Consider the following 26,032-nt stretch of genomic DNA (forward strand, 5'->3'; position numbering starts at 1 on the left):
CGAGCCCTGGTCCGGGAAGATCCCACATGCCGCGGAGCAACTAAGCCCGTGCGCCACAACTACTGAGACTGTGTGCCACAACTACTGAAGCCTGCGCGCCTAGAGCCTGTGCTCTGCAACAAAAGAAGCCACCCAATGAGAAGCCTGCACACTGCAATGAAGAATAGCCCATGCTCGCCGCAACTAGAGAAAGCCTGCGCACAGCAACGAAGACCCAACGCAGCCAAAATAAATAAATTTTTTAAAAAAAGAGCTGTTTTTTTAAAAAAGAAAAGTTTAAGTATCTTGGTTGCTTCTATTAATGCCTCTTTTTATAGTGATATCTTAATTCTGTTACTGAGGTAGAGGAGATTTATTTTTATTTCCAAATATTGTCAGAATTATTTAGCTAAATACCTGGATATATTACCTAAAGAACTTTGATGGTAGTAGATAATTTCATTTTACTTTTACTGAGGTAATAACTTTGCAGCTAGAATAGCAGAGCAGAGTGCTCGGAATTGGAAATCAGATTCTAACAAGTTAAGCACATTTGATTTTTTTCAACATCTAGTAGCTAAACAATTAGATGATCTAAAAGTTTCAAATATTTGCAAGAAAATCAACTTTGAAACTGACAAAGGAGAGTACAAGATTGGTTAGGTGGAAGAATTAATTCAATTCAACAGGATACATTCAAGGTTACACTATGGCTGACAGCATAAATTAATAAAGAGTATCACTGACTCAATAACACGAGTTAACATTATTGGACTTTTCTAAATCTACTTGGCCATTGATTATGTCACATTCTCAGCGATGTGGCCAGGGTATGAGGACTGTGTTCATGAGAGCAGTGGCTCAGCAAGAGGAGGATTTTACCACTGGCATTGCTTATAATTGCTGACTTTTACTTGGCTTTATTTATTTTTTAAATGTCTATAGCCAATGGACCCATTATTGCTTACAATCTTGCAGCTATCCCACTGGCCCCTTTTTTTGGTATACCACAGTACATCCTAATTAACTCTTACACATTTACAATTTGCAATTATTTTTATCTCTTTACCTATGTTTTGTCTTTTTCCCCATTAGACTCTAAGCTCCATGACACACTTTGTCTTTTTTTTCCCCTGTGACAGACCCTAATCATGAGTGAGCAGACTCTCATAGTTATATAGGTACATCATTATAGGCACTTACCCATTTTGCCCCAATTACAGGGATTGAGGTTGCCAGACGTACAGTGGTAGATCAATGTTGACTTAGGTCTGGAAAACAAAATTTAGATAAATACAACAAAATGGAGAACTAATGAAAGAAAGATAAGGGAAAATAACATTTAAACAAGGTTTTTTCAATAATTCCCATGACTAAGCCACCCTACGCAACACTTCCATCTTTTGTTCCTTCTTTGGGTTAATAAGCAAAATAGAAGAAGACTAGGAAAAGTTCAAGAGTGTGCGTGTGTGTGTGTGTGTGTGCGCATGTGTGTGTGTACATATGTACAAGGAAAAAATCCCAATAGGTTGACATATTTATGGAGCAAATGGAGGTAGCAAGACGATGAGAAAGCAGATCATGTTTCTAGCTTCTTGACATCTTTATTGGGCAAAAATATGGGCCATGTTTTTTCCTAAATCCAGTGAAGCTCTGTTGGATTGGAAACATCTAAATATCTAACTTCCAATAATTAACAAAAATTAACTTTGTTTACCTTTTATAACAAAGGTAAATATACAAACAACCTATTATTTTTTCCTTGTACTAGAAAATCCCTCCCCCCCACCCCCATCCCTCCCCCGCTACACACACGGTGATCTGAACTTTTGGCATTTATTAGGAACTGAGGAGTTTAAAAAAATATGCTCTCATTTCATCCACTTTTATCTCCTTTGCCTTAAGAAAGGAAGCTGTAGGGCTTCCCTGGTGGCGCAGTGGTTGGGACTCCACCTGCCGATGCAGGGGACACGGGTTCGTGCCCCGTTCCGGGAAGATCCCACATGCCATGGAGTGGCTGGGCCCGTGAGCCATGGCCGCTGAGCCTGCGCGTCCGGAGCCTGTGCTCCGCGTCGGGAGAGGCCACAGCAGTGAGAGGCCCGCGTACCGCAAAAAAAAAAAAAAAAGAAAGGAAGCTGTATTTTAGATTACTGAATAGAAAGAAAAGCTTTTCAGTTATCAAGAATTAGATGGTTAAATGATTTGAAAAATTTATTACTTTATGATCAACCAAGTACTAACCAGTATTTATAAAACAACTTAATGCATATATGATGGCATAATTGGAACTGTGAAAGATTGAAATGGACACCCTCTCACATCTGGGGTCTTCCACAATAAAATGAATATCTATATATTTAAATAAATTTATTTATTTATTTATTGGCTGCGTTGGGTCTTCGTTGCTGCGCGCGGGCTTTCTCTAGTTGCAGCAAGCAGGAGCTACTCTTCATTGCAGTGCGCGGGCTTCTCATTGCGGTGGCTTCTCTTGCTGCGGAGCACGGGCTCTAGGCGCGCAGGCTTCAGTAATTGTGGCTCGCGAGCTCTAGAGCTCAGGCTCAGTAGTTGTGGCACATGGGCTTCGTTGCTCCGTGGCATGTGGGATCTTCCCGCATCAGGGCTCGAACCCGTGTCCCCTGAATTGGCAGGTGGATTCTTAACCACTGCACCACCAGGGAAGTCCCAAAATGCATGTATTTTGAAAAGGTGCCTAACACAGTCACCCTCCTTCTCATCAATTCTTTAAAAGCCAGCTTATGCATCCACACCTGTGAACTGCCGTGTACCATCCTACAGCCAAGGTGAGATTGACGACTATATCTGCTGGAATTAAATCTGCCACAGCCATCGGAGTAGCTCTTATGGACCGAAGAAACCCCTTCCCAGCCTGCACAGGAAAAAGGACATAAAATATATTTTTAAAATTTATTTATTTGGCTGCATCAGGTCTTAGTCGCGGCACACGGGCTTTAGAGTGCGGGCTTAGTTGCCCCACATCATGTAGTATCTTAGTTTCCCGACCAGGGCTCGAACCCTCATCCCCTGCATTGAAAGGTGGATTCTTAACCACTGGACCACCAGGGAAGTCCCAAGGACATAAAATATTGAACCAGGTCTTAAGTAATAGCCGGGATTAAAGTATACATCAGACAGGTAATACGAATGCTGTTAGTGATAATGGCCAGCACTGATCACTGCTTACTAGGTTCCTGCGCCAAGGCTGACTGCTCTCAGCCTGTCCAATCTCCCAGACAAGTTCATCCTAAGTGCCACCATTGCCAAGAACCGATAGGGGTCCTCAGGTTCCTTTCAGAGTGAAATTCCTCAAACTTGTGAGAGGTTTAATGTATTTGGTTAATTAATAAACAATAAGAATTAGGGTTCCCAAATTCCCCATTAATTTAGCTTACCATTTCTTAAATGATGTTGTTTTCTGCTGGTGTCTACTAATTTACAAGCAATAATCGACACTAAATGTTTAAGAAACATTTTTTAAAAATTAATAAAATTCTACTACTTGACAAAACTTTTTTTATCACTTGGGGAAAAACCCACCATTATTTACTTTTTGTTTGGTATCTTTGTTTACCTCACAGATCACTGATGTTATACAGATGTAAGAATTGGGAATTGTTCATGTTAATAAATGTTGTGTCAATAAATAAAGAAGTCAGTTAATAAATTAAAAGTCACATTTAGTGACTTTATAAAGTGATTATTTACACCTGTATGTTTCCAACATCAATTTGCAGTGGTTAGCACTTTCTTGTGTTCCTACTTTCTGTTTTCTTGTAACTGATTTCCCTTCCTTTGGACATAGGAAATCGGTCTGGAAAATTTTAGAAAATTTGAATTAATATGCAGCTTTGTAAACAATGTAATAAAACTCACTCTTGGATCATGTTAAAATAGTTACGTTCTAAGTTACCAAATGTTCACCCCAACTAAGCCTCAAGAGTTGAAGGCAGGTAGGAAACAGAAAAAGAAAGAAATCAGAAAGAAGTTCATTGTCATTGTGTTTGACAAGTAGTTATAATTCACTGTCTTATATTTGTATTGTAGTTCATGTTGGATCTAGTTCTGAGAATAACAAAGTCATAGTCTGAAACATGAGATCCCCAATAAGATTTAAACTGATTTAAAGAGTTGAAGTCCTATTCATTGTTCTAAAGAGTAGAGTTGTGGTTCTGGCCCTAAAATGCTTCAGTGTGAACTGGGAAGCACCACAGCTCACTGGATCAGTCTCCACTGCAGGGAGACATGCACAAAGTGCTGCTGACCCAGAGGAATGATTGATGTTTCTCCTGATCTGTGAGAGTATTATTGTTGAAAAGTGTTTCCTATAGTCATCAGTTTTTATATTTGAAAAATTTGCTCCAATTGGTAGTTTTCTTTCTCATATCTATTAAGAAATTGATGTTGATATATTTTATGAATTTATATAATTTCTATCCACACGCATATAAATTTAAAAATCTTTGGGGATATGAGTTCTATTGCATCCCTAATTCAAGCTACCATTATAGAGCGAAAAGGGGGAAACACCCCCATCTTGTGTTAACTAAGGGGAAATACAGGCATGGTACTAGATGTTCAAAAGTTTCCAAAAATAAAACTCCTAAGTAGTAATTGATGATATCACAGTATTTCTGTTTTCCTGATAATGATATCCACAGATAATTAAAGTAATTTCATTCTGCCTCTATTTTCCAATCAGCAAAATTGAAATAAGTTGCATCAATTGTGGTTAGTAAAGTAATGCTTGTGGTTTTGCGTCAGTGAAGCTAAGCCAACACTAGCATTTGGTTACTATCCCTCCACTACTTTTCAAGTAATTATTTCCACACCATTATACATACCGCAACAATGAGCCCGGTAGGTCCATTTACGTTATCAACCCAACCCTAAAAAAAAAAGAAAAAAAAAGATTTCTAATTGGTTCCACATGTCAGAAAATCCTAATATCTTTGGAACATCTGCAGTCTAATCTTAATAAACTTCAAACAAGAGCACTGAGACCCCAGCTGATAGAACTGTCTAATCCAGTATTTCTAAGATTTCAAACAGAGACCAATGAGAAAGCACTGGATATTTTCTGCACTTGGTTTGTGCAAGAATTAAAATTCTGCCAGCATTTATTTCATAGCAGGAATCATGGATGGTTGCAAGTTGTTTATGACATCTTATGAACTAAACTGGATCACCTCTTAAATATCATAATCTGCTAACCAATTCATTTTCCCCACCTGGGCCTGATTTTAACTCCTCAGGGGAACATTTCAAGCACAGTTTGTAGGAAATGTCCATTTCTTGACAATTTTAAGAGTCATAGCATCTTTCGTTCTATGTATGTATGTATCTGTCTATCCAGCTATCTATCTGTCTATCTGTATTAGCTTGCCTACAGATGTTAGAGGAAAGATTATATTTAGGAACAGTTAGAGACAAATGTCTCTTTGAGTTTGTCTCCTAAGCCCTAAGCAAGTCAGTTGACCTCATTATGTCTGTTTCTTTATCTGTGAAAGTCAAAAATGTGTGTGTAAAGTGGGAGAGAAGACAGGAGAAGTTGAAGGGATTAATATTAGTTGAGCCTTTTACTAGGGACCAGGCACTGCACAAAGCACACCTCATACATCGACTCATTTGATCAATCCTCCACAGTGGGTGGGATTAGCCCAGTTTTACAGATGAGACAGCTCAAAAGCCTGCATGTCAGTAAGTAATGGAGCTTGGATTTATCTGGTGCAAAAGCTTTATAGAATTGCTTCAAAAAAGATGGTATAATTTAAAGTACTTTCTAAAAGATATAGCAGTATACAGAGATAAAAATTATTATTCCTAAACTGAGGACTTTTCTCTGAGCTTCGTGATTCCTATTTACCCTGGCAATTGTAATACTACCAATTTGGCCATCAAGAACATTCTGCTATATTTAAACTATAGTGGGGAAGCCAAGAAATAAAACTATTTCCCATGGCAATTTTGAGACGAGAGTTAATGAGAAGCTAATTTAAGATGCCACCCAACTCTAGGACAGTCAGTGTCACACTCAGAGGAGTCCCATGCTGAATAAATCCTGAACCGAATGTGGACTTCTGTCCTAATAATAATGGGCTCACATTTGATTTGCTGTACTTAGCTATACATACTAAAAAGAAAAAAAAAGACATCAAAGAGTAATTGGGCTAGAAGGATGCTGATTTGGAAGCAAAGTGTGGAATCCAGGCGAGTGGGCTTACTGGGAAAGGCTCCTGCCAGGTTGCTCCCACGATGGAGGGCCGTATGATGGCAAGATTGAGCTTGCCGCTCTCCTGCTGCACCACCATCTCTCCCAAGGCCTTGGTGTAGGTGTACGTATTGGGCCGATCCCCGATCAGCTTGGGTGTGATCTCATCAATAATAGCATCGTCTAACCACCTGAAGGTAGTCAGAGTAAAAAAGAATTCTGGCAACATATGTTAGACAATAGACCGAAAAAGAAACTGTGAGACATCGACAATCAAACAAAACTTCCCCCTTCTAGCTTGAGTTCTGGAATTAGGACCTGTCAGAGGACACCAAGGCTTGAGTGTATACCTGTCCAAATGATGCATGACGGATGAGTTCTTTGCTCTCCACTGCTCAGCCCAATATTACTAGTCGAATCCTACGGCCTCCTGCCTCGATAGATATATCCAAGAGCTATGCAGTCTGCTACTTGATCATATAGACTCAGTCTCTATCTTCAATTATTTTCTCTCAGCAGGAATGTACCTATGAAGGTACATTCAGTGAACGCATTGCGAGGGCCAGTCAGGCACCTGGCAGCGGGCTGGCTGCCCTGGTCATGGGCTTCAGAGTCTGTCCTCCGAGGCTCATCAGCGGCAGCCCCACTAATTCACTGTTGTCCAGTTAGAACCTACGGCACCCATCTTGAAACCTTCAGCTTTGATTTTTTAAAAATTCTACTCAATGCCTCAAAAAAGAAAAGCAACTACACGTAGCAGACTTACAACATTTTAGCAAATCTATGCACTGTATTTTGAAAGTCTGTTTAGAGTCTATGCTAATAACTTGGTAATCATTTCCAGAGATTTCCAATGAGCTCTGAAGTGCTCTTATAACTGTTAATAGTGTGTCAAGTGGAGTGAGAATAGCACTGTGAAGCAGCTTTAATAGAGTGATTATTGAATACCTTCACTTACAGGAAGACCTGTATCACGAATAACTGAGTTACCATGGCATTAGCCTAATCTTTTTTTTAAAAGACGTTAGAACCATTTTGATAATCCCAAAGTCTATCTGATCTTCTCTAAGAAAGCAATCAAATTATTGTCGATTAAATATTGAATGTTTCTCTTAGCTGGTAGATCTATTTGGTTAAACTTTTGATATAATATAGTTTTTAAAAATTAGGCTATATGTCAGTGTGATTTTTATAATCCATGTGTTTGGTACATTCATTCCTATTTTATCAGACCCAGCGCAATCATACAATTTTGATTGCAGAAAAATCTTATTAGAGGTTATCGTCTTCCTCCCATGACAAATTGTTGAGTATTTAAGATGTGCTTAATGCCAAGACTTATTCAGAAACACAACTCTCAATTTCAGTAACTCTCCGATATTGGAGAGAAACATGAGCACTGTCTGTGATGGTTTGGTTTTCCTTGCTTTGCGGCTACTAGTGCTGGGTATTTTCTAGCCTAGTATCAAATGCCTTCTAGTATCAAATTCCTTCTGATTTACACTGAAAACGGAAAGGTTGAGAAGTTCCTAGAATTAAAAACAACTCCAAATACTTAGAAAAGCAGAAGATATTTCAATTATATAGTCACCCGAGTGTTGGGAGAGAGTGAGGGGTAATGCAGACACTTCTCTATCTTTCTCATAATGTTATCTTTATCTCATCTTATTTGTGGGTCAGCAGTGGATTAACTGACCTAAGACCATTTTTTTTTTCACCTGCAAAAACATACAGGTTACAAAAACTGGGTCAGAAGAAATACAGCCTAATTTTATTAAGGCTGTAAAAACAAAACAATTTTAAGAAAACATCAGAAGCCAGCAATGCTAGGATTGTATGTCACATGGCTGGTACCATGTGCTCTTATTGCTGTTGGTGTGCATGGAAAGGGTAACACCTGGAAGCTCCCCCAAGTTTGGTGAGTTAGCTCATCTTAGAAAATCTTGGTTTCATAGGTTTCTAAGAACACAAAGCAAAAGAAGTTGTAGTGTTCTGTAGATGGTCTGCCTCTACTATTTGTAGCTCCCCCATATTCTACTGTATCATCTTCTCATTTCCTCCATTTTCACTTATGAAAAAATGGCAATAATTATACCTGTTCTAAATTTTCAGGTTATATGAGGACAAACGGGAATATTTACAACTACACCTAGAGCTATTTGATAAAACAAAATGAGCCAACAAATCTAAGACATTCTATTTTTAGTAAAACAACCAAGAAGGATATATCTACAAAGGTAATGGTTTAACAATATCTTTTCTAATACAGCCAAACAGACCATATCTCAACCAGCCATTTCCCAGGTTTGAAGAGGATTTTAATGTAACAAATATGCACAGCCATTGGTTAAGTGATGTCCTTTTCAGGACCTAAAATCAGTTCATGCTCTTCTTTACCAAAGTTTGAGTTGCTGCTGTTGTTTGTTCTCGATCAGTTTTTAAAATAGCGAATAAGGTAGCATGGAAAAAAGACAGCGTATAAACCAAAGAAAATTTCTGAAATTAAAGCCAATGCCCTTCAGTGTACTCAAGATGTCTGAACCCATGGGTTCCAAATACTAAACTTGTACTTCAATAGCTTCAAAAGAAGCAAAAAGTTATTGAAGACTTCAGAAGGCTGTGTGTGTCACACACACACACACGCACACACAATTTCCTCTAAATATTACTTTTTTGGTTTGAAACTTATTTATTCAACCTCCTAATATCATTAATTTCATAATTTACATATTTACTGAATGAAATAGCAAGAGTAATATGTATTTTGCCTCCTAATTTTCTTATGCAATAAGCAGGGCAAGCTAGATATACCTAGAGGGATATCAGAGAAGGTGTCTGGGAGTAAATACTGGACACACTGCTTCATGGTAGCCTTTGCTCTCTTTTCTCTCATCTGGATTGCTCTTCCCTTGATTATCATGCCGTATGTTCTCGCCCATGTGTCTGTTTCCCCACTTTACAATGAGTCCAGGAGGGATTATGTTTTTTATCTCTGTGTCCAGTCACCTTTCTGCCGCCAGGAATGAGCTACCTTATTCAGTACATGTGTGTCCTCCCACAAGACAGTCTTGATTGGCCAGTTCATGTGCTGGCAAAGGTTTGGGAAGCTGAGATGGATAATGATAGGACAGAATGGGTGAACTCAGAAGGAGGTGGGGCTGTAGGGAGACTGTGGGCAAGTAAGAGAGGGGATGTCTTTGCAGAGAATGAAGAAAAATTGGAAGTTAATGTCCGGCGGCAGTGGTGAAAAGTGCTGGGAAGCTGAAAGGTTAAAGGTTGACCAACTTCAGTTTGGCAGAGTTGGCTTCAGAATAAATTTAACAGGCTTCAAAGTAAATATGAACGTTTTATTGGGGAATAGGGTATATCTGAGCTTCATGTTTGTGGTGACTTGTCCTCTGTATTACCCTATAGACTTTCACTGAGCACCTATTCTGGCCCCAATGACCTGACAACATGAAAATTATTCAGTTTGTTTAAGAAACAATTTAACCCTGCTCTGATTCGCATTAAAGCGTGGTACACAGAAATGACAGTTTTTTTGTCAGCTGCTTAGATGCCATCCTAACGCTGTACAATCCTGACAATAAAAGCACAAATGCTAAAACCAGCTTCTTCCTTTCCCCTAGAATAGATAAGCATTCTTAGTGTTAACAATGTGCTTTTCAGCATGAAGGCAAAACTACTTTCCAACATTTGACCTCTTTTTGCATTTCCCAAAGGGCCATTACCGAGGCTGCTGTGACCTCAGTCTCCCTGCTTCTCACACTCTACCTGCAGCACATCTGCCATGGTTGACTGCAATTAGTGTTTGATCAAGAAACAACTTTTCTGTTTCACCTGGCAGATCGGCTGTGATTTCTGGTGGCCAAGTAGCTTAAAGTATGATTTTTAATAGATACAAATCTATCAGGAGCTTTGACTGGATTAAAGCATCTAGGAATTGAAAGACAACACAAAGTGAGGGCAGTGGGAAATTGATCATTTTCCTGTTGTCTAACTCCTGGTTCCTTTAAAAAAATGAGGACCCCTGCACTACTAAGAACAATGACAGCTCCCCATGGGGTTACTGTTAATGAAAATTTCTAAGGGAGATAGAACCTAAAATTCTTGGAAACTAATTTTATTTTAACTACAGTTACTACAATTACAGATTAGAGATGAAATCAGAGAAAAATATTTTCTTAAAACACAGCAACCAAACCTGGATTTAGGTGCACTAATGTTTATTAGGAATAACTTTAATGCTATTTGTCATTCTAAAATTTAATGCTATTTATTATTCAGAAAATTCCATCTGATGTAGGAATTGTTGAAACAGTCGTGAACAATGGTCTAGTTGGTGATGAGCTTCTGGGATTTATTCAAAGCATTATTCCAAACTTAACACATAGGTTTTATTCAAAGTTTAAGAAGAAAAAAAGTGCAATCTGAAACAGGGATAAGATGTGGGCATATAGGTATTTTATACACAAGACTTCACATCCCCAAATATCAGCTTGCTATGGAATTCTGTCATCTATTCTTGCTTTGTCTAAACAAACAAAGAAACAAGAACAAAAATACCAGCTGGAGTGGTATGAACAACAATCATCCAGTTCCATCAAAAAGTGATCATTTGGGCTTCCCTGGTGGTGCAGTGGTCGAGAGTCCGCCTGCCAATGCAGGGGACACGGGTTCGGGCCCCGGTCCGGGAAGATCCCACATGCCGCGGAGCGGCTGAGACCGTGAGCCATGGCCGCTGAGCCTGCGCGTCCGGAGCCTGTGCTCCGCAATGGGAGAGGCCACAACAGTGAGAGGCCAGTGTACCGCAAAAAAAAAAAAAAAAAAAAAGTGTTAATTCATTCAGCAAATATTTGAGTTCCTACTATGTGCTGGCCCTGGAGAGCAAGAAGGAGCAAGAGATACTCTCCTCCTTTGAGAAGTTCATTGTCCACTGGGGAATACAGACAAATAACCAGACATTTAGAATGACCTGTGCTAAGCACAGTGTTGAAGATGAGCACTCTGGGAGCACCAGAAACGGCCACCTGAGCCCATGGGCTCCGAGGGGAGAGCTTTGATGTCTGGATAGGAATTCACCAGGGGAAGCAGAGGTGGAAGTAGTCTCTAGAAACAGAACCGCCTAAGCAAAGGCAGAGAGGTAAGAGAGACAGGGGTGAGTACTTCCGTGTGACTGCAGCACAAATGTAAGGGGAGGGCTGAGAGGGGGGCTGGACAGATGGTCCTTAGTATAAAATTCTGAACAAATAAATTGGAGTAATGATGTTCCCCCTGTTTAAAAAAAAAAACCTTTATTTCCTTAATTGCATTCAAAATGAATTCTGTTGAGATAAAATATAATTTTATTCCTAGTTCTATTTGGCTATATATATATATATATGTTTAAAAATAATTCTTCTCCTCTGAGAACAGTACAAGACAGACAGACATAAATTTTGTACCCATGTCAATTACAGTTTGATCATCAATCATGTATTCATTACCTGCCTTTACCAGTTGACATATAGTGGGGAGTATGGGAAGTGCCAAATGCCTGACTATACATCAAATCCTCCTCTGGGTGGTGAGCTTATTCTTTGAAATCTGGGGTTTTTGAGCATCTGGACACAGTTTGGGAGGGAGGAAGTGGTATGGAATGGGTGAACTGAATCTCCATTTCCTAGCTCTTTTCTCTGGTGACCTCTCAGAGATCCCTCCTCAAATCGTGCTAAGGTCTGTCAGGGGTTAGGGGGTTAACAGTGGAGTGAGCCTCTGGAATCTCAGTGGCAGGGTCAGGAATCAAATGGGCCTGTGCTCCTTTCCTGGGCTTAGCACATCCATAAACACCACATTTACCCAGAGACAATGCTGTAAGGGGGTGGGTAAATGACAAACAAATCAATTCCATCCTGAAAACATGCCAAGGCTTTAGACATCGACTTTCCTGCACTGACTTTGGCATCAGTGTCTTTTCTCCAACTATCCTGACAAACTTTGGACTCTGAAAGGTTCCTTTGCACCAATTAAGCACATCATCACTTATTAGCAAGTTAAGCAACCTCCGGCTCCTTTGGATGACTTTCATTCTTCTTTGTTCTGGATATTTTTAAATGACGGGTAAAAATATATATTATCAGAGCTGTATGAGATAAAAATGTTTGCCCTGAAGGGAATAAACTGTTGATTTAGCTAAAGCTTCATTTTAAAGAGTATGTCTTAAATAGAAGATACAGTATTATAAGAAATTAAAATATGACAAATTCACCAGGAAATGGTCTATTTTCTCTGCTATAATACTTTTTATGCAGAGTCTTTTTAAAAAACAAACAAAACAAGGTAAACTTGGTAAATGGAACAGAAGAATGAAGAGGCAGAACGAAAAGCATACTTATTCTGAAACCAGGGCCATGTCCTAAAAAGAAAGTGTTCCTGTTAGTTGGCAAAAAGAGAAAAATGCTAGACCTCTGTCTCTCATGCATAACAGTACAGTAAGAAAAGTGCCTCTCAGCTGAATAGAGCAAGAGACCAACACTTTCTGCCAGATTTGGAAGAAATTTCTCTTCTCTATTAGTTCTTCTTTATTAACCTTTTGATTAACTGCTATTAAACACTCCCTAGCACTGCAATAATTGCTTTATATAACTCACTTTATCATCACAACTATAAGGACAGGGGCTATTATTAGCCCCATTTTACAAATGAAGGAACTAAGGCTCAGAGAGGCCAAAGAACTTCCTCAAGGTCACACAGCTAGTAAGTTGCAGTACCTTTGCCAGTCTGATGCCAAAACCTTTCTTCTGAACGTTTATACTATGTATGATACTTCCCTTATCTAGTAACAATGCTGAGTTCACTGAGAATTGAGAAACGACTTTCATGTAAAGTACCCTCAAGTACTTCATGCAATCCTAAACTACTCAAGACAACTTTTCTGTAGGACTTTTCTACCCCTATCCCCGCTCCATCACCAAGCACTGTATTCTCCACTGGGGATGGAGGGAATAGCAAGGACAGGGAGTTAAAGCTGGCACCTTTTCGAAGCATTTTGCTCCAAGAGTTTCTCACTTTGTTACCTTATAAATGAACGACTACAAAGAGCTAAAGAGAACAACAGTCTGCCCACCCTTCACCCCAACTTACTCCATGGAGTCGATGATTTTTTTTGGCTCCACAGGGCATGGATAGATGACTTCATCAATGTGCTTCAGGTTACAATTTGAAAAGGCAGTAGAGATGTGTATGAAGGCTTTCAGGTTTGGCATCTGACTGGCCATGAGCAAGAGCTGCTGGGTGGCAGTGACGTTAAGCTGCACAGCATGTCTGGAGAAGATTAGACAGAAGGAAATGCAGTGAGGCAACTCACATCCCGTTTTGCTGGAACTGCGCCCACTCCAATAACTGGCATATCCATCTGATTTTTGTGGCTGCATCAAAGGACAGGTCACGGCCGCAAAGTTATGTGATACTTGGAATGTATAATATGTTGATGATGTTTTCTGTGCACATAAATCCTATGATGCATGTTGCATTTAGAGGTCACGTGGTTCTAAATCAACCGGAAGGAAAAAAATCGCAATCCTCTGAATTTATAAAGGGGCTTCTTAAGCAGCCATTAAGAGAATGAAAAACATAAATTAGGCATCTAACTTAAATTAGAAAATTCAAATAAATTGGAGGAGAGCAACAGTGAATATAGAATGAGAAATATGTTTCTATTGCAAAGGTACAGGTCAGACATAAATAATGATGTTAATAGAGAACAGATGTGGTTGCCAAGGGGGAGGGGGGTGGGGGAGTGACAGATTGGGAGTCTGCGATTAGCAGATGCAAACTATTACATACAGGATGGTTAAACAACAAGGTCCTACTGTAGAGCACAGGGAACTATATTCAATATCTTGTGATAAACCATAATGGAAAATAATATAAAAAAGAACGTATATATATGTATAACTGAATCACTTTGCTGTACAGCAGAAATTAGCACAACATTGTAAATCAACTTTACTTCAATAAAAAAAATTGATGTCAAAATCCTAAATTTTACCTAATAGAATACAAAGCTATATAAACATGTGATGACAATGAAATAGTTTTTTCTAGAAATACATGTTTCATACAAAATCAGGAAACCTATTAATCTAACTCAAAAAGAGAAAAAAAACCATGATCATGTATATATATATATATATTTTGAAAAGTTTATAAATGACATTCAATATCCATTTCCAATTCAATTTTTATAAATTCACTAAAAGGAAGAAAATGATTTAAAAATGTATATTTTAATTTGCTAGCCTGTGTCACGCTTAATGGTGAAAAGTAAGGAGCACTGATTTTAAAGTTGGGCCAAGAAGAATGCCAACAATCACTACTGTTTAACACTGCTCTGAAGTTCCAGCCTTATAATTAGAGAGGAAAATAAAATTAATAAGTACAAACACTGCAAAGGCAATCCCTAAATGACTATCAGATTATGTCTGGGAAACAAACAAGCAGCTGAAAAAATTGGAATGAACAATAACATAATTCAGTAAGGTGTCCACTTATAAAAGTTATATAAAAAAATCACTAGTTTTCCTATATAGAAACAAAAATTAGAGACTATAATGGAAGAAAGGCACATATTCAAAAAAGAACATTTAAAACATATATCAAATTAATAAAAAATGAATAGGCTTTATATGAAGAAAATGATAAAACTTCATTAAGGGTCATAACAGAAAAACTGAATAAACAGACATATATTGTTCTTGGATAGGAAGAGTCAATGTTTTAAATATGTTGTTTTTCTAAATCAATCTGATATTCAAGGTAATCTCAATAAAACTCCCAACTCTTGAAAAAACTTGGCAAATTTATTCTAAGTTTAATCAAGAGGTGAGAATAGTCAGGAAAATTCTATAAAAAGAGAAAAATGTGTGTATAGTTGCTTAATAAAATAAGAATTGTAGTCATTAAAATACTGTGGTACTGGAAGAGAAAGCCTAATTAATGGAATAAGAGTTCAGAAATAGAAATTTAATATACCATGAGAGTTTCCTTTCAAACAAAAAGTGAAAAGAAATCATTTAATAAATGCTGTTTAAAAAATAACCATCTTTTGGTAATAAAAAAATATTGTACATTCACACCTACATCGCTCTTCTTTTTATGGAATTTTCCTGACTATTATTCTTTATAGCTAAATAACTTTTAAATGGGTCAAAGATTTAAGTGTAAAAATAAAACAATAAAAATGCTGGAAGAAATTATGAAAAACTGTGTAAATAATAAAATAGAGCTGAGGACAAATGATAAGCTGTTAAAATATTTTGAGCCTTATAAAAGACAAAGAGTTAATATGCTAAATCTTCCAAGAAGTCCTAAAACTGATAAGAAAACAATGTTTCAAGAGAAAAATAGGTGAAGAACATAAACAGGCATTTCACAAAAGAATAAAACGCCAATCGGCATGCAAACATCTTCAACCTTTCTGATTATCAAATAAACAGAAATCAAAATATGCAATGCTATTTGCATTATAATATTGACGATGATAAAAAGAATTAAAGAATTATAATATGGTACTGTTGTGGGTGTTAGAAATGAGCATTCATATGCACAAGAACAGTGTAAATTAATACCTCCTTTTTGGAAAGCAACTTAGCATTATATGTCAAAATATAAACTGTTCATAACCTAGACACATCTAGTATGTGTCTAACAATTCTACTTCTGGGAATTTACCCAAAGGGAAAAAAATGTATTCGACACAGATGTTCACTGCAGAGCTGTTTGTAATAGCGAAAAGCTAGAACACTCTAAAAAACATCCACCAATACAGAACTGGTTGAGTATATTATATACATGTACAATGGAATGTCATGTAGTCATTACAAGTTATAACAGAATATCAATTGACAATGAAAGATATCTAGAAATAAAATTGAACAGGTTGCAAAAAACATCATTCTCAATGTGATGCCATTTTTTTTGGTAAAATTGAACATAAATATATTCTATTATGGATGCGTAAAGAAAAGCTGAGGGACTTCCCCGGTGGCGCAGTGGTTAAGCATCTGCCTGCCATGCAGGGGACAAGGGTTTGATCCCCGGTCCGGGAAGATCCCACATGCCATGGAGCAACTAAGCCCGTGAGCCACAACTACTGAGCCTGCGCTCTAAAGCCTGCAAGCCACAACTACTGAAGCCTGCGCACCTAGAGCCTGTGCTCCGCAACAAGAGAAGCCACCACAATGAGAAGCCCGCTCGTTGCAACAAAGAGTAGCCCCTGCTCGCTGCAACTAGAGAAAGCCTGTGTGCAGCAACAAAGACCCAACACAGCCAAAAATAAATAAATAAATATATATTTTTTTTTTAAAAAGAAGCTGAAATGGATGGTCTTTACAATATTAAATGGTTAACTCTGGATAGTAAGATTTTGGAGAAGTTTTACTCTTTTTTTTTTTTTTTTTTTTTTATTGAGAATATTTTTTTTTTTAAAAAAAAGAAATCATAGGGACTTCCCTGGTGGTCCAGTGGTAAAGAATCTGCCTTCCAATTCAGGGGACATAGGTTCGATCCCTGGTCTGGGAACTAAGATTCCACATGTTGCCGGGCAACTAAGCCCGTGTGCCACAGCTTCTGAGCCCATGCACTCTGGAGCCCGCATGCCACAACTAGAGAGAAAACCTGCATGCCACAACTAGAGAAGAGAAATCCCATACACCACAACTAGAGAGAAGCCCTCACGCCGCAACAAAGAGCCCGTGAGCTACAACTAAGACCTGACACAGCCAAGAATAAAATAAATAAATATTAAAAAAATAATAAAATGGAAATCATAGAGAAACTTACACCCACACGCGTGCACACACATGTATAATACAAGTCATGAGAGGGGAATGGGGATGTACCTCAGGTGGTCATCAAAGCGCACAGTAGCCGCACAGTGGAAGATGATGTCTGTGTAGGAAAGAAGCTCCTGCATGTCCTGCATGCTGATGGCAAAGTCATTCTGATTGAGATCTGCAGAAATAGCTCGGATCTTCTCATGCACATTTGGACAAACTTCTTTGACTTTTTCAAACAGCTAAAACATAAATATAAATCATCAAAGATCATCATCACCATCACACTGTTCTTGTTTTCACTGACTTGTTTCATTATAATTCTCAAAAACTGGTTTTAGTTGTAATAATATGACTCAACCATTTGCTGTACTGCATGCAGTTCAAGGTCAGCTTAGTATAATTCCTGCTCCTCTTAATTTGGTAGAATTTGAAAAAGTCAGTTCCAATAACCAGTAAGGAGTGTATTTTGAACTTTTCCTGCAGGGTGAAGGAGGGGTAGTAAGTCATCCTTATCCTGTGCCATCCTTTCTTCCCTTCCAAGGCAGCTTCAGGTTTATACATGATGATTGTTTCCATTTCTGCCTGGGAAATATTGTTTTCAGTGAAAAATTACCAGCCTTTACACAGCCTTGACAAATTACCAGCCAAATCACCAGCCTTTAAGAAGGTCTCATGAGCACAGGTTCAAAACAACTTGGTTAATTGTACCAGATTAACAAGATGTCTTAGAAGCACAAAGATAATTAGAAAAAAACAAATTGAGAAAACTTGTAATGGGTAAAACAAAAAAAATTTTATATAATCTCATTCTAATATAAATGGTAGTTATTGTCTAGTAAGAGGATTACATGAGCTCATGTACTTTTTATAAGATTTTAATTGATTTTTTAATGTTCTAATTTATTTATACAGGGAAAAGGAAAGAGCACTGGCAGTTTTAGCTTTTATTACAATTATTCAGATGAAACAGAGTCTCTACTTTCCCCTCCACACAGAAGTTCTCAGATTAAATTTGTATTTTCCATTTTCTCAGAAAATAACAATTTTAATGAAATGATCTTGGCTCCAGCCTACTTTGATAAAATAAAATTTTATTGTAGTATTGGTATGGTATGTTAACTGTGAGGACGAGAAAAGTAAGGTTAAATGTTTAGAAAGGTTAAGAGCAGAGAAAATTAGTCTGTTTTTAATAGTAATATAGTAATGGAGACGAACAATCCTTTTCTCCCTTTTAACCCCCAAAGAATGTTTTCATCTGTTGCTTGATCCTTAACAGAAGGCTTCTCCTCCCCATTAGAGAGCTACCCAACGCTTTTCTGTTGGGTAATAAGAAGTTGATCTCAGGTATTCAGAGAAATCATGTCTCATTTGTATCAGGCAAGACCATGTTCAGAGGAACATGGAAATTTAAATGAAGCCAACTAGACCTGGCAAGATAATATACTTCTGTCTTGCAGCTATGATCTTCCTGCACTATAAGGTTGGCCTTTTTAGTAAGTGTGACTATAATTCTGAATATAATTCAAAGTTAGGTCAATCCTCAATGCTTTTTTGACATCTGGGATTGAAAAGTATCTGAGGGACATTCTCAAAAAAGGTCAACAAACACAGGATTTTTTTGGATAAATTTATGTAACATTTGTACAATTACCCCCCTTTTTAATAACTGCATTTGTAGAAGGCTCTTTTTTGAGTCATGATAGATTTTTATTCATAAGAACTCTATTTAAGGTTCTATGGAGTCTGACTTTGGCCTGTGTTGACTTATGGCTGCTTGAGAGCAAGACGTGGAAAATGACCTGTGTCCATCCTTCTGGCAATAGGGCTGCTCACAGATGATGTAAGATGCCATACATAGATTTTCTGTTGCCTTTGGTTTTTATGACTTTAAAAGGCAGAGGCTATTGTTATACTGTATTATACTTTCAGACCACCTGTGCAATGTTGAACAGCACCAAAATACATTTACAGCATTACTATTTTAGGAGGTAATTACTATTTGGGGAAATAATGTCCCAATCTACATCCTATTTGTGGATTTATATTTTCAAATGAGAGGGGATATCTGAGTGAACGTAGTGTAATTTAAAAAAAAGTTTAAGGGCTTCCCTGGTGGCGCAGTGGTTGAGAGTCCGCCTGCCGATGCAGGGGACACGGGTTCGTGCCCTGGTCCGGGAGGATCCCACATGCCGCGGAGCGGCTGGGCCCGTGAGCCATGGCCGCTGAGCCTGCGCGTCCGGAGCCTGTGCTCCACAATGGAAGAGGCCACAACAGTGAGAGGCCCACGTACCGCAAAAAAAAAAGAAGTTTAAGTTTTCTGATCTAGTTGGTATTGATTACAATCAGCTGAAATAAATCAATGAATTGGCTGCATCAACTCAAACCACAGTGCTAAATTAGGGTCCCATTTTACAATATTAGCCAGGCCTAATAATATGACTTGCTTTGTCTGGCGTCTCAGCATACAGCTGTAGCTTCTAACAAAATAATTCTCCTTAAATGTTGGTACATCCTAAATAGAGTGCTAGAGATTACAGCCAACTTCTATGTAACAGGTCAGTGCCTTTCAAAGTGTTATCCCCCAAGTGAACTGCATTGAAATCACTAGTATGCAAGAAGACCCAACGCAGCCATAAATAAACAAACAAACAAACAAACAAATAAATAAATAAAAGAGAAATCACTAGTATGCATCTTAAAAATGTATATTCCTGGACCCCATTCCATAATCACCAAGTAAGAAATCACTGGGGCATGCCCAGAAGTTTGCATTTCACATAGTTTCACAGTTGATTTTAACTGAACCCAAGACGAGAACTTCTCTAGTTGGACTGTTAAATAACTGATGAACAATTGTGTATGACTCATTTCCCTTTTTAACTGCCCAGGGCAATTACAAGACATCCGTGGTTTTCAAACTGTGTTGGCATAAGAAAAATCTAGGGACCAATTAAAGATGATGTCCTTACTACACCCTCAGAGATCTTGACTCAGTAGGTTTGAGATGTAACCCAAGAGTTGTATTTCTTAACTATCTCCACAGATAGGTCTGATGGTCCAGGTACATACTTAGAGAAACAGTGACTCCAAAAATTCATGTCCATTTTAAAATTCTGGGCTTAAATTTCACCCTCTGGCTTGTAAACTCCTTGATTCTCTTATATCTCTTTATCCTTGACAGCACCCAGTTCATTGAAATGACTCAAATTTTTGCTTGTTCAATTGAAATTAATTACTGTAAGAAATAGTAATAGAACCATAAATGGGAGCTTGATTCCTGAAATTGGTTACCAGCTCTTTTGTACTGGTGGAATAAAAGACAGCAGGTAACTACTGCTAAAAGAAGACACAAAGTGTTCCCTTGGGTCCTCTGTATTAACTGCCAAGGTGGGGGGCGCATGGAAAGGCTTAGAGCAGACCCTTTTCTTTTGTAATAATGACAAGACTAAATGACAGATGAAATGATGCAAATGGATCCTCAATAGATACCAGCCCTTCTGAAAGTTTTTTTTTTTTTTTTTTTTTGGATAAGACATTTATTAAAGGCAAGAAAAAATACTTGGAATAAAAATGAGTTAAAAAATAAAATTTCAAAAATTTCAGTGAAGGCCCACCAATAAAGAACTTAATATAATTATTTTAGATTCTAAGAGTTTATCATCTTCCTTCTCATATATTATTTAATGGCATAGGACTGAGATGGTAAAGCGTTGAATAACTACTTGCTATTTTTGAACACTCAGGACTGCTGCTTTTCCATTTTAGGAAACCATGTTCTTGACAGGAGGAAGACACATTTCTGTGGTCACTGAAAGCACAGCTGTGAAGTGATCTAAGCATTTCAAACTGATAACAAAGCAATACATTTTTCTTGGAAAGTTTAGGAGTGTTCCATTGATTTGACATTATACAGGCAAGTATTTCTCTCTCTTTCAATTTATTTTCTAAACATGAGAGACTATTATGGCAATAATTACTTATAGCTCAGAGGCAAGAGAGAAACTTTGAAAATCCTAAGTAAGAAAATTGACAAAAAGAGAACTTTTTGGATTCAATAAACTCCTTAGGTATGACTTCTGTGGCCAGAGACTAAGACTGCATTTTTATTAGAAGCAGGAATTGGGCAAGGAGTGGAGGGCATGACATTTATATAATGCTTTTGAAACTATGTACAGGCCCTGCACTTGGACTTCTACAGTCAATTTGTTATTCACATGACCTAACTTGGGAGGCATCTAGGAGTCACTACCTCCTGAAGGCTATTAAATGTAATCATTCCTTTCTAATCATGAGAGTCTTTGATCTTTATTCAGTTTACTGATTCCCTCTCTTCAAATATAATTATATTATTTAGTCACAATAACCAACCAAAATTTGCTTAGTATTTTTATTTTGTGAAAAAAAAAGTTAGGTCCCTTAAACTAAAGTGCAATCTCTATGGAATATCTGGCATCCCAATGAAAAAGAGAGCCTGTAACATTTATCATAGAAATTTTAGAGTGCTGAGTAAAAGGAAATCAACGAATTTTGCAAGTTAGCTCTTGAACAAGAAAGACATTAAGAAAGGCTATATATAATCTAAGTTGAGAACAATTAAATACAAATAAATGCATGTAAATTAAGGCAAAAACCCGTCATACCTAATGTAAAGATTCACAAAATTCACAAAACGTTAGGATTTTGCTAGTTCACTACTAACTTCCGTAAGATATGAAGACTTAACCTAGAAGTTTTTACTGCTTTAGTGAGGACCACTCTATAGGACCATAAGGCAGTATGGTGTAGTACTAGTTTGTCAAATTTTTGCATACAGTAGGGTTGCTTGAGAAGTTGTTTAGAAAGACAAAAAAACCAAAAAACCCAGATGTACTGACCCTAGAGATTCTGACTGAGTTCTGAGTTGAAGCTTGGGCGCCTGGAGTTTGTACAAGCTCTGTAATGAGTCTGATACACACTGAAGGTGTGAACCGTTGGTGTATTAGAAAGATCCCAGGCTCTCTGGAGTCAGGAAGGCCAGGGTTTGAAGCCTAGTTCTGCCATTTACTAACTGTGTGACTGGGGTAAGTTACTCACCTCATGGGGCCTCCGTGTCTTCACCTGCATATTCATCTAAAATGTCAATCAAAGGACTGTCTCATTCTGTGATCTCAGAGAACTAATAATTCAGCATGTATTCTGCTATTCCTTTTTTTCTACTTTTCTTTTTTCCCCACAGTTTTATTAAGAAATAATTGGAATACATTACTGTATAAGCTTAAGAGGTACAGCATGATGGCTTGATTTAAATATATTGTGAAATGATTACCACAATAGGTTCAGCTAACATCCATCTTCTCATATAGATACAATAAAAAGAAAAGAATGAAAAAAAGGAAAAAAAATGTTCTCCTTGTGATGAGAACCCTTAGGAATTACTCTATTAACAACTTTCCTGTATATCATACCTATTCTGCTATTCTTGAAAACAATTTTTCATTTAACAAAATTATAGTTCACTTTACATAAGAATCTATAATAAATGCTAGAGGTGACACAGTTCATCATCTTGTTAACGCTCTGTTCCCATGCCAAAGGCCTGCTTCACAGAGTTCTTTGAGAATAAGTACCTGGTTAGAGGAAGCAATTTACTAGGGGTAGCAATGCAATTCAGTGGGGAAGACATGGGCATTGGAGATAAGAGAACTGCATTTACAGTCTGCTTTTTCACTACCTTGGTACTTCCTTGGATAGGTGACAACTTTCTTGGAGTAATTTCTCATCTGTGAGGTAGCAATAAGGCATACCACAGAGTTTTGTGAGGATTAAATAGGGTAATAAAAGTCAGATGCCTAGCATAGTGGCTACCACTTAGTATGTTTCTAATAATAGGAAAACTTCCTTTCTGCTTCCACAGAAATACTCCATTTTCAAAAGCTGCTAATCAGACAGCTATGTGTGTATTTGTGCGTCATCCCAAGGTTACTGATTATACCATGTGATCCTGATACCTCTGAAAACCGAATATATTCCGGAGTGTCGACTTAACAAAAAAATACACAGTGAGAGCTGCGAGTTAAGTTTTATTTCGGGCAAAATGAGGACTCCAGCCCAGTAGACAGGACCACAGATAGTTCTGACAAACTGCTGCAAAGAGGTAGGGGGGAAGTTCAGTATATATGTGATTTCGATGAAGGGGGAGTACATGCAATCAAGCACATTTTTTTTTTTTAAATCTTTATTGGAGTATAATTGCTTTACAATGGTGTGTTAGTTTCTGCTTTAAAACAAAGAGAATCAGTTATACATATACATATGTTCCCATATCTCTTTCCTCTTGCGTCTCCCTCCCTCCCACCCTCCCTATCCCACCTCTCTAGGTGGTCACAAAGCACTAAGCTGATCTCCCTGTGCTATGCGGCTCCTTCCCACTAGCTATTTTACGTTTGGTAGTGTCTATATGTCCATGCCACTCTCTCACTCTGTCCCAGCTTAGCCTTCCCCCTCCCTGTATCCTCAAGTCCACCTCTAGTAGGTCTGCATTTTTATTCCTGTCTTGCCCCTAGCTTCCTCATGACTATTTTTTATTTGTTTTTTAGATTCCATATATATGTGTCAGCATACGGTATTTATCTTTCTCTCTCTGACTTACTTCACTCTGTATGACAGACTCCAGGTCCATCCACCTCACCACAAAAAAATCAATTTCGTTTCTTTTTATGGCTGAGTAATATTGCATTGTATATATGTGCCACACCTTCTTTATCCATTCATCTGTCGATAGACACAATAGCTTCCATGTCCGGGCTATTGTAAATAGAGCTGAAATGAACACAGTGGTACATGACTCTTTTTGAATTATGGTTTTGTCAGGGTATATGCCCAGCAGTGGGATTGCTGGGTTGCATGGTAATTCCATTTGTACATTTTCAAGGAACCTCCATAAGGTTTTCCTCAGTGGCTGCATCAATTTACATTGTCACCAACAGTGCAAGAGGGATCCCCTTTCTCCATACCCTCTCCAGCATTTACTGTTTGTAGATTTTTTGATGATGGCCATTCTGACCAGTGTGAGATGATATCTCATTGTAGTTTTGATTTGCAATTCTCTAATGATCAATGATGTTGAGCATCCTTTCATGTGTTTGTTGGCAATTGGTTTATCTTCTTTGGAGAACTGTCCACCAGGTCTTCTGCCCATTTTTGGATTGAGCCATTTGTTCTCCTGATATTGAGCTGCATGAGCTGCTGGTAAATTTTGGAGATTAATTCCTTGTCAGTTGTTTCATTTGCAAATATTTTCTCCCATTCTGAGAGCTGTCTTTTCGTACTGTTTATGGTTTCCTTTGCTGTGCAAAAGCTTTTAAGTTTCATTAGGTCCCATTTGTTTATTTTTCTTTTTATTTCCATTTCTCTAGGAGGTGGGTGAAAAAAGGTCTTGCTGTAATTTATGCCATGGAGTGTTCTGCCTATGTTTTTCTCTAAGAGTTTAATAGTGTCTGGCCTTACAGTTAGGTCTTTAATCCATTTTGAGTTTATTTTTGTGTATGGTGTTAGGGAGTGTTCTAATTTCATACTTTTACATGTAGCTGTCCAGTTTTCCCAGCACCATGTACTGAAGAGGCTGTCTTTTCTCTACGGTATATTCTTGCCTCCTTTATCAAAGATAAGGTGACCATATGTGCATGGGTTTATCTCTGGGCTTTCTATCCTGTTCCATTGATCTGTATTTCTGTTTTTGTGCCAGTACCATACTGTCTTGATTACTGTAGCTTTGTAGTATAGTCTGAAGTCAGGGAGCCTGATTGCTCCAGCTCCATTTTTCTTTCTCAAGATTGCTTTGGCTATTCAGGGTCTTTTATGTTTCCATACAAATTGTGAGATTTTTTGTTCTAGTTTTGTGAAAAATGCCAGTGATAGTTTGATAGGGATTGCATTGACTCTGTAGATTGCTTTGTGTAGTCGAGTTATTTTCACAATGTTGATTCTTCCAATCCAAGAACATGGTATATCTCTCCATCTATTTGTATCATCTTTAATTTCTTTCATCAGTGTCTTATAATTTTCTGCATACAGGTCTTTTGTCTCCTTAGGTAGGTTTATTCCTAGATATATTATTCTTTCTTTTGCAATGGTAAATGGAAGTGTTTTCTTAATTTCACTTTCAGATGTTTCATCATTAGTGTATAGGAATGTCAGAGATTTCTGTGCATTAATTTTTTATCCTGCTACTTTACCAAATTCATTGATTATCTCTAGTAGTTTTCTGGTAGCATCTTTAGGATTCTCTATGTATAGTATCATGTCATCTTCAAACAGTGACAGCTTTACTTCTTTTCTGATTTGGATTCCTTTTATTTATTTTTCTTCTCTGATTGCTGTGGCTAAAACTTCCAAAACTATGTTTGAATAATAGTGGTGAGAGTGGACAACCTTGTCTTGTTCCTGATCTTCATGGAAATGGTTTCAGTTTTTCACCACTGAGGACAATGTTGGCTGTGGGTTTGTCATATATGGCCTTTATTATGGGGAGGTGAGTTCCCTCTATGCCTACTTTCTGGAGGGTTTTTATCATAAATGGGTGTTGAATTTTGTCGAAAGCTTTCTCTGCATCTATTGAGATGATCATATGGTTTTTCTCCTTCAATTTGTTAATATGGTGCATCACATTGATTGATTTGCTTATATTGAAGAATCCTTGCATTCCTGGGATAAACCACACTTGATCATGGTGTATGATCCTTTTAATGTGCTGTTGGATTCTGTTGGCTAGTATTTTGCGAGGATTTTTGCATCTATGTTCATCAGTGATATTGGCCTGTAGTTTTCTTTCTTTGTGACAGCTTTGTCTGGTTTTGGTATCAGGGTGATGGTGGCCTCGTAGAATGAGTTTGGGAGTGTTCCTCCCTCTGCTATATTTTGGAAGAGTTTGAGAAGGATAGGTGAAGCTCTTCTCTAAATGTTTGGTAGAATTCGCCTGTGAAGCCATCTGATCCTGGGCTTTTGTTTGTTGGAAGATTTTAAATCACAGTTT

At 37.8% G+C, this 26,032-nt stretch overlaps 1 protein-coding gene across 1 annotated transcript in view; it reads right to left on the reverse strand.

Moving 5' to 3' along the window:
• The window catches only part of FAR2 (fatty acyl-CoA reductase 2), a 137,305-nt gene that overhangs the window by 11,988 nt on the left and 99,285 nt on the right, over positions 1-26,032 (reverse strand). The window contains exons 3-8 of the mRNA XM_027129330.1: positions 17,086-17,261; positions 13,328-13,507; positions 6,219-6,396; positions 4,839-4,883; positions 2,748-2,866; positions 1,183-1,250 (exon numbers count right to left, since the gene is read on the reverse strand). Of these exons, the coding sequence (XP_026985131.1) occupies positions 1,183-1,250; positions 2,748-2,866; positions 4,839-4,883; positions 6,219-6,396; positions 13,328-13,507; positions 17,086-17,261 (766 nt within the window). The remainder of the gene's footprint in view (positions 1-1,182; positions 1,251-2,747; positions 2,867-4,838; positions 4,884-6,218; positions 6,397-13,327; positions 13,508-17,085; positions 17,262-26,032) is intronic.

The sequence above is a fragment of the Aethalodelphis obliquidens genome, unplaced genomic scaffold, assembly GCF_003676395.1.
Source record: "Aethalodelphis obliquidens isolate GAN/ISIS:26980383/991018 unplaced genomic scaffold, ASM367639v1 scaffold36, whole genome shotgun sequence".
In the NCBI taxonomy this organism is placed as follows: domain Eukaryota; kingdom Metazoa; phylum Chordata; class Mammalia; order Artiodactyla; family Delphinidae; genus Aethalodelphis; species Aethalodelphis obliquidens.